The sequence below is a fragment of the Cheilinus undulatus genome, linkage group 16 (assembly GCF_018320785.1).
Source record: "Cheilinus undulatus linkage group 16, ASM1832078v1, whole genome shotgun sequence".
NCBI lineage: Eukaryota > Metazoa > Chordata > Actinopteri > Labriformes > Labridae > Cheilinus > Cheilinus undulatus.
The window spans coordinates 18736894-18751366 of record NC_054880.1 but is presented as its reverse complement, the minus strand read 5'-3'; the positions used below and the strand labels follow the sequence as shown (position 1 = coordinate 18751366).

At 40.5% G+C, this 14473-nt stretch overlaps 1 protein-coding gene across 5 annotated transcripts in view; it reads left to right on the top strand.

The window, feature by feature from the left end:
• celf3a (cugbp, Elav-like family member 3a) overlaps positions 1-14473 on the top strand; it is a 55213-nt gene that overhangs the window by 16050 nt on the left and 24690 nt on the right. For all 5 annotated transcript variants that reach the window (XM_041809678.1, XM_041809679.1, XM_041809675.1 and 2 more), the window contains exon 4: positions 12148-12196. In XM_041809678.1, coding sequence (XP_041665612.1) covers positions 12148-12196 — 49 coding nt within the window. The remainder of the gene's footprint in view (positions 1-12147; positions 12197-14473) is intronic.

Genomic DNA, 14473 nt, shown 5'->3' with positions numbered 1-14473 from the left:
TAGGAAGTTGAAGTGCCACAACGTTATGCCCTTAATGTCTCAGCTAACATGGTGCTGTGGAAACACGTGCACTGTGAACACTTTCAGGCTGTAAATTCTCTCTTATGCACTGTAGATTCAAACAATCTTTATAGACCCATTTTTACAGCATGCAGAAGTTCACACAAAAATCCCAGTTTATGGGGACATAAATCTAAATAATATAAGAAAAAGTTAATGCTAATTTTGGTCACAAATGGTTCAATACAGGAATATGTGACATAACTGCCATCCTCACTCATGTATGCATTGTTTAATGTTGTCATCCAACATATGATTAAGAAGCAGCATGCTTTTCAATATCTTAAAGGCAAAAACACATGATCAGATTGTGAAACACAAGAATTTGCAGTATTTCATGGGTGTAAATCCTATTGTCTTTGATATTTTTAAGGATTGTAGTGTAAATGCGCCTGTGTCTGGAAGGTCCACTCACTGGTTAATCAGTATTCCTGGCTACCATTACACCATGAAGACAAAAGAACACTTCAAACAGCACAGAGCAAAGGTTATTGACAAGTATAAGTCAGGGGATGGACACAAAAAATCCAGGGCACTGAACATCCCCCGGAGTTCAGTTAAATCCATCATCAAGAAATGGAAGGAATATGGCACATGTGTAAATCTGCCTAGATCAGGCACAAACTGAGTTACCATGCAAGAAGGAGAGTTACAGTTTTCTGAGGCATGTGGGAGAATCCACATTGAAGTGGAAGACAGTCCTTCGGTCTGACGAGACCGAAGATGGCTTGATTGATGGCTTTTTTGCCCATCAGACAAGATGCTATGTTTGGCTGACACCAAACGCTGCACGTCACCACAAGCAAAATTTTCCACAGTGAAGCATGGGGGCAGCATCATGCTGTGGGGATGCTTCTCAGCAACCAGCCCTGGAAGGCTTGTAAAGGTAGAAGCATACAGAGAAAGCTACACAGAAATGGATTAAGGACAACAAGGTGAATGTTATGGAGTGGCCGAGTTAAAGCCAAGACCTCAATCCAATAGAAAAATTGTGGCTGGACTTGAACAGGGATGTTCATGCCAGAGTGCAATCTGACAGAGGTTGAGCAGTTTTGTAAAGAAAAATGCCTGGAGTAAAACTGCAGTGTCCAAGCCTGGTTGAGACCTACCCACGCAGACTCAGTGCTGTGATTGCAGCCAAAGGTGCATCTACTAAATACTGACTTAAAGGGGGTGAATATCTATGCAATTACTAACTTAACCTTACATTTTTTTTTTAACTGACATTACTTTGTAGAAATCTGTTTTCACTTTTTTTTTAAATGGCCAAGGGATAAATACTCTTTTTCCGCACTCTACCTGTCAGCATGTAGACACAAGATTTGTTAAGCAATCATAGATAATAAAGTAGAAAGTGATTAAAATTAGAAAGACAGCAGTAAATTCTGTCAAAATACCAAGTTGATGTCTTGGTTTGGTTCACTGAGGCTCTAAAAGATGCTAAATGTGAACAAAGAAGGGGTGAAATGAGTAGAAGATGTCATTAATTTGGACCAGGGCAGAATCGGTGACAAAACACTGAACTGATGTTAAATTTGGTTCAGTGAGGCTCTAAAACATGTTTAAGGTGAATGTGAGGTACATCGTGAATAAAAGGTCGGTACTTCATACATCAAAAAGCACAAAAGGTTTGCCTCTATATGTAGCCTGATGTCAGTGAGTCATGAGGATGAAGATGGTTGCAATTATCCCGCCTCAGAGCGAGTCTGCTCATTTGATGAATCTATCTTTAGTAAAGTGTGCGTTCATGCGTCCACTCATTTACATATGCACGTTTCAATGTGGTATAAGGGATGGAGTAACAAAAAACCCATCCTGTCCTCTGTACGTCACTGTGGGGCCACCGTAATGATGAACGCAGATTGAATTTATAGTGGAGGTAAATGGGTGTGAACGAGAGACGAATTGGATAAATGAATAAGGGGGCTGGTGGAAAGAGTGGGGGTAGGGGAGGATGACACAATGAATGAAAGTTTGGCATAATGAACAGTGGGTGGTGGGTAAGGACGGGGGCCTGAGGTGCATTGAGGACGTGTGTTTATCAGCTTAAATTCAGACATCTGTTCAGGGAAACTGTGTTATTTGGGGGTAGGGGAGTGTGTATGGTTGGAAAACACAAGCCATTTTCACACATGCACTCCTGAAAATTAAAAAAAAACTGAGAGAGGCTGCCCCTGAAATCTTCCTGAGGTGCTCATTCACACTTACACCTCACAGCAGGAGACTGTCCCTGTCACAAGGGGGTGGGGTGTCTTAGATGGCAGGATATGGCATAAAAAGGCCAACATGATAACAGCATAAAAGCAGCAGAATCAAACACTATGATGATAATTTTTTCCTTTATATCAAAGCTATGTGTAGGTTGAGGCATTCACTGTATCCACAAAAGAGTGAAGAACATACTGTCAAAGGAATAACTAAATGGATAAAAAAGAATGATTATTGCTCCTATTTTGGCCAGGATATAAATGTCACTAGCTCTTCTCCTTCCCAGTGGGTGAACTTTCCTGAATATTACCTGCTGCGTTCCCATGTCAGCTCACCCTGACTTCAGGGAGAAATTTGACTACAGAGCTGGCATGAAAAATTCATCTATTTGTGTTTAGCTCACCCTGAAAACATGCAGCAGAGGATTTCCCTGTCAGACTAGAAGAGGGGAGGAGGTGGGAGGACATTTTTTATAAAGTAATGTAAATTAAACAAAAATATTAGAGGTAAAATAAGTGGCTGCATAAATATCCACCCCTTTGAAAGTGACTGACTTAATTCAACAGTAAATTGGTGCTAGTAGTCTCACAATTAGTGAAATGAGGATCACCAGAGTGCAGTGAATGTGTCTGAAGTGATTGTAGTATAAAGACACCTGTGTCTGGAAGGTCCAGTTACTGGTTAATCAGTATTCCTGGCGACAGTTACACCATGAAGACAAAAGAACACTCCAAGCAACACAGAGCAAATGTTATTGAAAGTTAGGAGCTGGATATCAAAAAATATTTCCAAGGCTCTGAACATCCCCCAGAGTTCAGTTAAATCCATCATCAAGAAATGGAAGGAATATGGCGCATGTGTAAATCTGCCTAGATCAGGCCGTCCTCACAAACTGAGCGACTGTGCAAGAAGGAGACTGGTGAGAAAGGCCACCAAGACACCCGTGACTACTCTGAAGGAGTTACAAGCTTCATCATCTGAAGCTGCAGGGATGCTTCTCGGCAGCCAGCCCTGGAAGGCTTGTAAAGGTAGAAGGTAAAATGAATGCAGCAAACAAAGGAAAATCCTGGAGGACAATCTTATTAAGTCTGAAAGAGTGCTACAGCTTGGGAGACGGTTTATTTTCCCAGCAAGATAATGACCAGGAACATACAGTGGAAGCTACGCAGAAATGTTTTAAAGACAGTAAGGTGAATGTTCTGGAGTTCTGAGTCAAATCCCAGACCTCAATCCGATAGAGAATTTGTGGCTGGACTTAACAGGGCTGTTCATACCAGATGCCAGTGCAACCTGACAGGGCTTGAGCAGTTTTGCAAAGAAAAATGGAGTAAAATTGTAGTGTCAAGATGTGCTAGCCTGGAACGCAGATGGTCGAGTGGTTTAAGGCGCTACCCATGTACGCAGACGGCCTGGGTTGCCACATGTCTCTCCCCTCTCTCTTCCCTGTTTCCGGGTCTGTCCACTGTCCTTTCTCTATCAAATAAAGGCATGAAAAGGCCCAAAAATAAATCTTTAAAAAAAGAAAAGATGTGCTAGCCTGATTGAGGCCTATCCACACAGACTCAGTGCTATGATTGCAGTCAAAAGTGCCTCTACTAAATACTGACATAGAGGGGGTGAATGTTTTTCCAGTCAGCTATTTTACTTTACATTTATTAAACTGACATTACTTTGTAGAAATCTGTTTCCGCTTTGACATAAAGGACTTTTTCTTTCATCTTTTTGTCAGAAAAGACAAATTTGACTGATTTATAAAATCATTTAAAAGATAAAACATCTAAAGAGGCATATACTTTTTATAGGCACTGTATTTCATGGGTCTTAAACTTCCTGAGCTGTTGCTGTTCTGTGCAAAGTTTGGGATGAAAATTTTGTCCATTTGCCTTCTCACACGTGGCTCATCTAAAAAATTGTGAAAGTTTTTGGAGTTTTGAGTATGTGTGAAAGCTCTTCCACACACTTAAGTGGAACTTGTCCAAATTCATTAGGATGTTTGACCTCCAGTCGAGTATATATGTGTGAAAAACATGCTCATGTTCAAAAAGTCTATATTTAAAAAAAAGGAAAGTAGGACAGCAGGGATTCTAACTGTACACACATATAGAGAAGGGTTCCTGTGATTCACTCCTCTCTCCTTGTGCTCCACTGAATCGAGTCTAACAAAACTTGGCATGAATATTTAACAGTCAGAAGAGTCAAAACAACTGAGAGTCAACTCGTGTGTTGTTATAAATTTTGTCTCTGATATTCACTTTGAAGGATTTTTGTCGACATCTAGGATGCCAAATGTCAGCTTGGAGATCCGTCAGCTTGACTCCGGACAGACAAGTGAATCCTAGGAAGCAGCTTTGACACTGAGGCGGCGGATTATTGATTAAATATTATTGAACGGTACAAGTGTTGCTCTGTCAGTCTCTTTGTGTTGGATTGATTTAGTGACTGGCTGGATTCAGGAGAAGGCTGAGTTTCTCTCTCTCCTGCTTTGTGCGCCTGATCGCCCATGTGTGTGCGTATCTGTGCGTGAATTGGAAACCATTAACCTGTGTATCTGCGTGGCTTTTGGTCTGACTCTCTTCATCATCTGCGTCTATTTATCTGCTGTTTTTCTTTTTTAAATCATACACCACCTGTGTGCCTTTTCTCCCTTGGGTGAAGTCGCAAGTTTTCTCAGTGGCGAAGAGGATGGAGAAGCAAGGGAGCTAAAAAGAAGCAGGAGAGGAGGAGGAGGGAGGTGGCAGGTTGATTACGGTCGCAGGTCTCGTTGCCTGGAGACGGCGGGGACCAGGGATGCCGGGTTGCTAGGCAACCGGCACGATGCAATGACCAGCACTGTGTGATGGAGCGGGAGGGGAGGCGAAGAAGGAAAATTGTCTTTGTGCCCCCACTTCTCCCGCCCCACCCACCTACATCAACACCCCCCACCCTCTGCCTTTTCCCTCTGCCTCCCTGCTGTAAACGTCCCTGAAAGAGCAGGGGAGATGGTCCGTGCTGATATATATTTACCATTCAGAGTGGCTGCTTTTCAGGGCGGACAAGCAGAAAAGGATTGAAATTGGGGAGAAAAACAGGCGGTAGAAACGTGTCACACAGATGCTACATAGACTTAATGGCAACGGCTGCCTTGAGCCGTGAGCGCAGAGATTATCATCTGCTCTGCCGGCCACAAAAGAAAGGCGAGAGAAAAATCATCTATACTCTTTACTCGCTCAAAATGCAAACAATCCTCGATTTAAAACACATTTTCTGTGTATTAAACGCATTCACATGGGGAGCAGCTGCAACTCCTCTGTGTTTATCAGTGTTGATGTTTATGAAAGGAGGGGGGGTCACGCTTTATGGTGAAAGGGGTCGAGCTGTGATTTGATTGGATAATCTATGGATTTAATATCTCATAATCCTGTTGAAATCCCCCCCCCCCTGCCGTGGCATCCCAGTGGAAAGATTAAGTATGTGTAGATGCTGCTTTGACTGACAGGAACCAAGCGATCATGCCTGTGTTTGTGCGGCTGATTGTATGTGATATCTGCGTTTTAGATGAAGCACAAAAGGAGGAAAAGAAATCAAACCCCACTGTCAAACAGGCAGGTTTTGTCTGCACAGTATGGGACTGTTTTTGTAAACAAGCCTAAGAGAGAAAAGGGGAGGGGAGGGGAGCAACAGGAGGAGGAGGGAGAGAGAGCAAATTACAGTAAAGTGTGTATGTTCATGGTTCAGGCTTAGAGGGAGATATTTTTTCTTGCTTCTGCATTTGCTCTTGAGGCAGCAGCGGCATTCAACAGGCTCTCTTCATCATATTCTCCTCCTCTTCATCTCATCCCTCATCTATCTCCCCCTTGACCTAAAAGCACCCTTTGTTCTCCTAATTCGTCGTTCCCTTTCCCCATCGTCTCTTCCCTCTGTCGTTCAGCGCAACCTTGTTTACCTGCTGTAGGGGTTCTCATCATTGGGGTTGCCATGGCGATAGCCATGCAGAGCGCGGCCTTCGTCAGAGCGCCGGGGCCTGGTTGCCGTGCCGATGTGAAGTGGCGCAGCCTTGATGGCCTCCACTTCTCGCTGTTTTTTTTTCCTCTCTTGTGTATTCTAATTCCAATCTCCTGAGCCATCTGCTGCGCTGCTCCTTATCTCCACCAGCACCACCTCCACCTCCTCTACCTCCTCCTCCTCCTTGGCCGGCTCTGTTTGTCTTCCTGTTCTGAAATATGAGCCAGGCGTCAGTCAAACATGGCATCAATCTTACATGTCACATTAAAGCTCTGTCATGAGGTTGCAGCTTCAGCCTTGATTCCCCATGATATTTCACTCTGAATAACCGTTTATCTCTGCCGTAGAAAAGTAGCTGACCTTAATCTTCTTCAGAGCCTGGCACCACTGTAGATGTTCAGTACATTTTGTGTTTCTCTGTATGTACATGTAAGTGCAATCATTGTATAGCAAACACACAGGGCTGTAAACACCACAGAGAACACATAACATCACTGTTACCTCTGTATTGAAAAGATGTTTTAACGCTGACTTCTGATAAACGCTGGCTGGTAAAAATACCATCGTAGAGTGGCTTCTGAAAAATTTCACTTATATTTTAAGAAAAGGACCTATTTGATCAAATCATGTAACATAACATCTTGTTTTTTAGGGCACTATTGAAAGATATATAGAATAAGATTAAAACTGTTGTCAAAACATTTGACTTGATCTTACATGTTTAAAGCTAGTCTCTTTTTCTCTGTTCATACAGTAATATAAAAAAATATTATTTTTATTCAGTCATTAATACAATAACAGTAAGCCTTTATTTTTATGGGCCTTTATTACCTTGTAGTCTAGAGAATAAGGTGGTAATTTCCTTGTAATAAGATCGCATTTTACCAAGTAATAACTCAGAAATATGGTAATATTCAAGAGGCATTTACCAAGTGATTATATATTAATCATCAGGTAATTCGTTGTAATGTTGTGCCATTTCTTTGGTTATTAGGTGGAATTTTTCCCTAACCCTAAAAAATTACTTGAAGATTATTTAGGAAGGACTCTCTTTGATTTCGTAGGCCAAAATAAATAAATTATTTGGGATTGATCAAGAAAATTATAATCTTATTTCTTAGAAATTATTTGCCACCTTATTACCAGAGAATTGCCACATTATTACGAGGGTTAGGGTTTGAGGGTTGGGGTTAGGCAAAAATACGGATTCAGACAACTTCATTGATCTCGAAAGGGCAGTTAATTTGCAGCTCACCCATGTCCACCACACACAACATTCAGCTAACACGTCAACACCGACAAATCAGCAGAGGTCAGTGAAGGATCACAAAGTCCGAGATACTTACACCAGAAAATACATAAATAAAAAATGTCAGTAAATAGACAGATACAAGTCCTAGCATTAAAAAAACCTCAGAGGCACCTGGCAACAACGACCTGAAGGTATTACTGTAAATTCATTATCCAAAATATGATGTGATTGGATAATAATTTTCTTTCCCTTCTTCTTCTTTGAATCTCCTAGAGCTGTGGTTCTCAAATGGTGTGCCGTGGCACACTGGTGTGCCTTGAGACAAGTCTAGGTGTGCCTTGAAAATTCGTCTGACTTTACATAAGTACTACAACTATGCAACAACTGAAGAGACTATAACCAATGTCCTTACTGCATGCAAGCGTTACACGTTGCATTGCATCATATAGCATTGCATGCTCACTATCCATCTGTTATCTGTTAAATATGCAAATGTAAATTTACGTGTAAAAATATGACATCTCATGCTTTTACTTAGAAAATCGGAGGTATGGTGCCTCTAACAACTGTGTGTCACGTAGTTTTGTCTCCATGTTAGCACAAGTCAGACCATAAAAATTCATAAATGGGTATGGAGAATATCCATGCAACACACTCCTCTTTGTAAAACAAGCAAACAAGTTTCGGGAGTGAGAAAGTGGAAGAAAATTAAGAATATCCTCTGGTGGGACACTCCTGGTGTCTTGTCATCCTTTGTGCAACCTCTTCCCTTGTTACGTGTCCATCTTAATAGGAGTGGCAGAGAGAGAAAATAGGAACAGGGTGACTGGGGATAAACCTGGGGAGCTGCAGTGCATCACTTGCAGAGTGTCAGGCTGCTACAAAAGGAAACTCTAATCAAAGTGATGTAGCTGGCACTTGCTCACATTGCATGCAGTTGGGACTGGGACATGTTGCTACTTGCTACACATGCTAAAGAGGCTATTTTGCAAAGACATTAATATGGTGTGCCTTGAGACGTCAGCTTGCTTTTTGGTGTGCCTTGGGCAAAAAAAAGTTTAAAAACCATTGTCCTAGAGGGAGCACAAGACTCTTTCTGACTCCAGTGATCCTGGAGCAGACATTAACAATATTATTCAGGCTGTGTTTGTCTTTAATGGACAAACCATTAAACCGGGAAATAAGAAAAAAGATACAAGGCTTTGATAAATGAACATCTAAAGTTACATAAAATTGTCTTGTTGATATTAAAAGAGTTTGGCTTTCTCATCAAATATATTCTCTGTTGTCCTCCTTTGACAAGAGACTTAATGTTGATATCAAACTTAAGTTTACGGTTAAACACAGTTCTCAGATAGTTGTAATAATCAACAATCTAGACATCCTCACCATTAATGACACTTGTTCAGTACTGCACCTGAAGTCAATGATCATATCTTTAGTTTTTGTCACATTTAGATCAAGATAGGTATCATTACACCGTTTACAAACTTAGAGCAGAACCATGATCATACCACCCAATTAACAAAGAATTCCAACAATATTATAACTAATTACCTGATAATTAATGTATTATTAATAGGTAAATACTTCCTTAATCTTACCAAGTTATTACTTGGTAAAATGCCAACTTATTGAAGATAATTACTACTCAGCACTTTAAAATTACTAGGGAATTAGAGTCCACTGAAATAAAATGCTCATCTCAGAATTTTGTCTCTAATCTTAACTGTGAGATGAGCATTTGCTCTAAACATCACAGGACTGTCCTTGAGGTTTGTTCATTTCTTTTATTACACATATATTGTAGTCTTTTCTATACCATTTTATCTTATTTTCAGCTATAAAAATTCAGATTTTCTCAGACTCTGGAAACTTTTAACCTTGCAAAGCTCCCGTCTGAACCGTTTGGGCCTGGTTAGAAAGTGACAGGACCAATCAGCGTCGAGGGGCAGTACTTTTGAGCACGGCAGAGTCGTGGCACAAGCAAGCAGCTAGAAGAGGCCGGTGCAATAATGGTGGAGGACATTAGCGTGGAGGCTGCTAAAGTGTAAGTTTTATCAGAGCTTGATGGCATTTCTTCATTAAAAGAAGAACAAAAAACAGCATTGAGTTGTTTTCTTTTCCTGAACAACAAAAGTCGTGTACTGACATGTCTATAATCGTCATGGTTCGTGTTATGCAGTTCTCTATGGAGTTTACTCCTCGGTAGGGGCTCACCTCGGTTGTGGCTACGTCACGTTTTGTTGCTCTGATTGGCTCGCAAAGATATGACAGACAGAGCGTTCATCCAATCACCCTCCGAGATTTTTCTCAAAGGCTCCCAAACACTGTCTATGGAAGGTTTACCAGACGGATGTGTCAGGTTAGGAAACTGTTGGAAAAATTTGAGGAAATGTAAGCATTTGGCCAAAAAATGTAACATAGGCGTGGTCTTTTTAAAATATTTTTTTCCTGCAATTTTAAGCATTTATTTATAGAGGATGATGGAGGATAAAATCAGAAACAGGAATAAGAGAGTGGAGAATGACATGTGGGAAGGAACTGCAGGCGGACATTATACCAGAGCAACCTGGGATGTGACCGAACCACCAGGCCTCTGTTTAGCCTGTCATCTACAGGTGTTGTCTTACTTAACTAATGTAAACTATCTGGTGAGAAAATGATAAATATTGTACTTTTAAGGAGCACCATAATGTTATAAAGATGTTACAAGAGAATCCAGAGAGTCTAAAGACTCATTTAGTCAAGAATAAGGTGGCAATGACTTTGTAATATGCAAGTAATAATTCAGAAATATGGCAATACTAAGGAAATAGGTACCTAGTAATAATGCATTGATTATCAAGTTATTCGTTGTAATATTGAGGTAGTTCCCTGGTACGTAGGTGGAATATTACTCATTATATGAGTTTGTAGCAAACAAAATACGGTTGCACAATGTGATATAAGACTGCATTCTGCACAGGCTGTTTCTATATAGCTATCACGCTCAGTGACTCAGTGATGAAGGTGTATGAGTGCATAAGCATAAGAAATAAGAGATAAAGGGGTAAAGAGTGGACCACGTCAGTACTATGAGTGATGCTTAAGTGAGCTTTTTTTATTCAAAGGACCAAATAACTGTGGCATATCAGAGAAGTATGGATGAGTTTGTCTTTATGGAAACCAAAAGAGTTTAGATAGGATTTTTAAAGGATATACAGAAGTCCTAACTTGCATTTTATTTCACTCTATTCTCCGGGTATGATAAGTAATCAAGAAGATGACTACAAGTCCATTGTTAACACAGGAAAACAGTAAAATCATATCTAAGAATGTATTGAGTCCAAGTGTTTCCATAAGGAATATCCTTTATTTTAGATAAAACCACTATTCTCAGTGCAGGAGAATTAAGGCAGATTTGCTTGCCTGACTGATTGGATGATGGTCTCAGGACCCCCCCCCCCCCCCATCTCAATCAATTGAGACTCTCAGTGAGGAGATGTGGGGCCCCTCTCTGAAGCAGGTGTCTCTTATATTTCAGCTGCTGGTTTGGTTACGGAGGAGTGTTTGTGCATGCGGTTCCTGGCAGCAGAGCCAGAATGCATCACTGATCGATAATGTCTTCTGGTGACCGATCACATCAGATCAATTAGTGACACGGGATCAGTGACTGGCTGAAATGTCACCAGCTCCATAATTAAGACCTTCATTAAGCCAGAGTTAACAGAGTGTCACTCTGTCGCTCTCACCTCGACTCCTCACCGACATCAGCCTCCTCCCCCTCTTCACACACATCCCCCACCTCCATCTTTTCCTCCATATGTCTATTTACTTCTCTCAACCCTCTCAATCCCACACTTCCCTCTCATGTTTGCTTTTTCATCCATTCAGTACCTTTTTCCTCATTTTTGTGATATAAAAGATGGACTGTGGACAAAAGATTATCAAAGATTCTTTTAAATGAAAACAACAATTGTGCAGAATAGAAGAACAATTTCCTGTGTGAAATATAAAAATGTCACCAAACCCTTGCCCTCTCTTTATAACTTTCTCATTCTTTGATTTTTCTACATATCATTCTTTCCTGTCTAACCTGTGTTCTCCACGTCCCCCTCTCTCTGTCAGGCTCAGAGTCGCTCACTATTCCATTGCTGCGTGCTCCTGTAATCCAGATTAGCTGGCGAGTGTGCTTAATCTTATCACTTGCCCAATCCCACGTGGGTGTGTGCTTTTCCTGGTTTTGTGTGATAGGGGGAGAAGGAACGAGAGACGGCGGGATTAGAGCCGTTTTGGAGAGGGACTCGGAAAGAGGAGGTGGTAGAGAGAGAGAGAGAGAGAGTGCAAACGTGAGATTGTAAAATCACACGTTGGAGTGTCAGCTGTGGCAACAGAGAGAAGAAGAGAAATTAGCAGGGAACGTAGGAGGAAAAGCAAAATACACTGACACGCATGCATGCTTACAAATGTCACCATTACGTCATATTACAGCTCTAATAATCTGCCTAGAGGGGTTACTTGAAGTCAGTGCGAATAAATGTCATGTCTTTGCCTGTTTTTGAGACACTAGTGGCCTTGTTTTATTGTATCCAGCCTGTTCTGTTCTTTGGTAATGTTCACCCAGTTATTAAACTGACCATGTCGTATTGTCTCTGTCTTTCCAGATGAACCGTCCAATCCAGGTGAAGCCAGCAGACAGCGAGAGCAGAGGGGGTAAGAGACACCCATCCCCACCTACAAACATAGCACCTGTTCAAACAAGCCCTTCACAGTGTACACAAACACCCTGATGAACCATCCACACTTAAATTCCTGCTTTCCTTCCAGCAAGATACATGCTACATTTTTATTAATAGTGACCATACCTTCAAATGACACCATCAAAATCAGGACGTTTCAAGAAACCACAACATCAGAGAAAGCTTGCAAGGTTTCATCATCCCCTCACAATCATATCAAGTACCATCTGCCTTGAATTAAGACTGTATAAGACATGGATGTAGCCTCAGTGACGCCAACATCTAGGGTCACCATATATGAAATGCTATCCCACTATAACTTTTAAGTCAGCATACCCACAGGTGGGCCTTTAGCCCTCAACAATCAGCTGCAATACACCCACCTGTAAGAGAGGTAAGCCAAGCATTTAATAATGCATAATGCATCACTCTGGACTGTCATACAATCAAATCGGAGTTTTTAAAGAAAAGCACACCTGTAAAGATATGAGCTACTCAGACCAAAATCATAATTTCACCAGGCTGTAAACTTAAAATCATAACTGCATTTATTCACCTATTCTAAAATAAAGAAAAAAAAAATCAGGGAACAGTCAAAATATAGCCCTGTTTATCTAAAGCAGGATTACAGCAGCAGTAGGTAAACAATTCCCTATTCAGCTATTCGCCCTTTTAAATTGCATTTAGCCAGCTAGTCTAAAGAGGAGAAAATGATGTGAGCCTGATATGCTGTGCACAACAAGGCTAACATTAGCAGCTAGCTTCGCCAACTTTTGTTCCTCTTTGCAGATTAATATTGTGCTTTGATTTGCGGCCTCTTTTCACCTCACTTGAGTAGAGTACAACTTGACAGCCTTCATACAATTTTATTTTCATTTCTAGTTAAAGACACAGTCACACCACACTGCTCTTACAACACGTTAACTGCTAGCTTCTCATGATTACATCCAGCAAAATGACGGGGTAAGCTCTGACAGGAAGGCAGCCACCATCAAATGAAGCTACAGCGACTACTAGTGGCGGGAGGTGTCATTACAGTTTTAAAAGAGCATTTGATCATGATTTTAGACCAGTGTTTACAAAAAATGATAGTGTAACAGAATTGTGAATTTTGCACATGCTAATTTGTTATACAGCAGTGATAATTTTGGCAGCTATTTTTAATTTTTGTCTCAGTTTTAGTCTTTAAATGAAATGCATTTTAATTTTAGACACATTTTAGTCATTTCTATCCTTTTTAGTTTTATTCTCGTTTCAGTCGACGAAAACTCGAAACATTTTAGTCTAGTTTTAGTCCATAAAAAGTTCTCACATTTTATTCTGTACTTTTAGTCCAAGCATTTAATTTTAATTATTGAAAACTGAAATTATTTTGAAAATCAAAAACTGGATTAACCGACTGGTAACTCTGGTACTGACTATCAAGAGGCTGGGAGTTTAATGGTTTATCTGGCAATCCCAACATGTTTTTTTCTGCTGTAAAATGGGCATTTAGACATAGGTATTAATCAGATGTCGGGGTCCTTTGGGGTCAGACTTCAAGTGGACTCTGTGTGTTCCTGTACTTCCACTTTAACTTCATTTTCTAAAGCAGAGGTTGCTGCTTGGCCCAGACATCTCATTTAGTTTTAATTAGTTATGCACATAATAAACTTAACAATTATTCATTGAAAGAAGAGGGAAAAATCACACTTTTAACACATTTGATGTGTGGAAAGGAGCAGGGAGAGGAAAAAAAAATTTCCCTGCTAAAAATCAACTAATAAACAACCTATTAATTTTTTAAAAAAACACAACATCTGAAAGCTAATTTTTACATCAAGAATGTTTTCATAGATCTAAGGTTAGAATGATTAAAATGCGCACGTTATCATATTTGAAATTGACATATTTTAGCTGCATTTCCACATTAAGCAGAGATATTTCAAACCTTTTTATATAAGGTCTGTTGTCCTTGACCTCCGCCTTCCTTGTTAGTATCAGTAAGTATTATTAGTAGTATTTCCTTCTTTCAGGATATTTCAACAAGAAAACATGAAAACAATTTCAAGGAATTCTGCCCGGGCATTGGCAGTGGCTGATTTTGATTGGTCAGTGAGGGAGTGACAATGACGAGCGCGATGCTGCTCTAAAAGTTGAACAGTTTTCAACGGACAGCGCTGACAAAAACCAGCAGACACTGAGGGCATTTCTGCACTCAAGAAACGCTGGACTGCATTAGTCTTGTATTGTTTGTTTTTTGAACCAAACC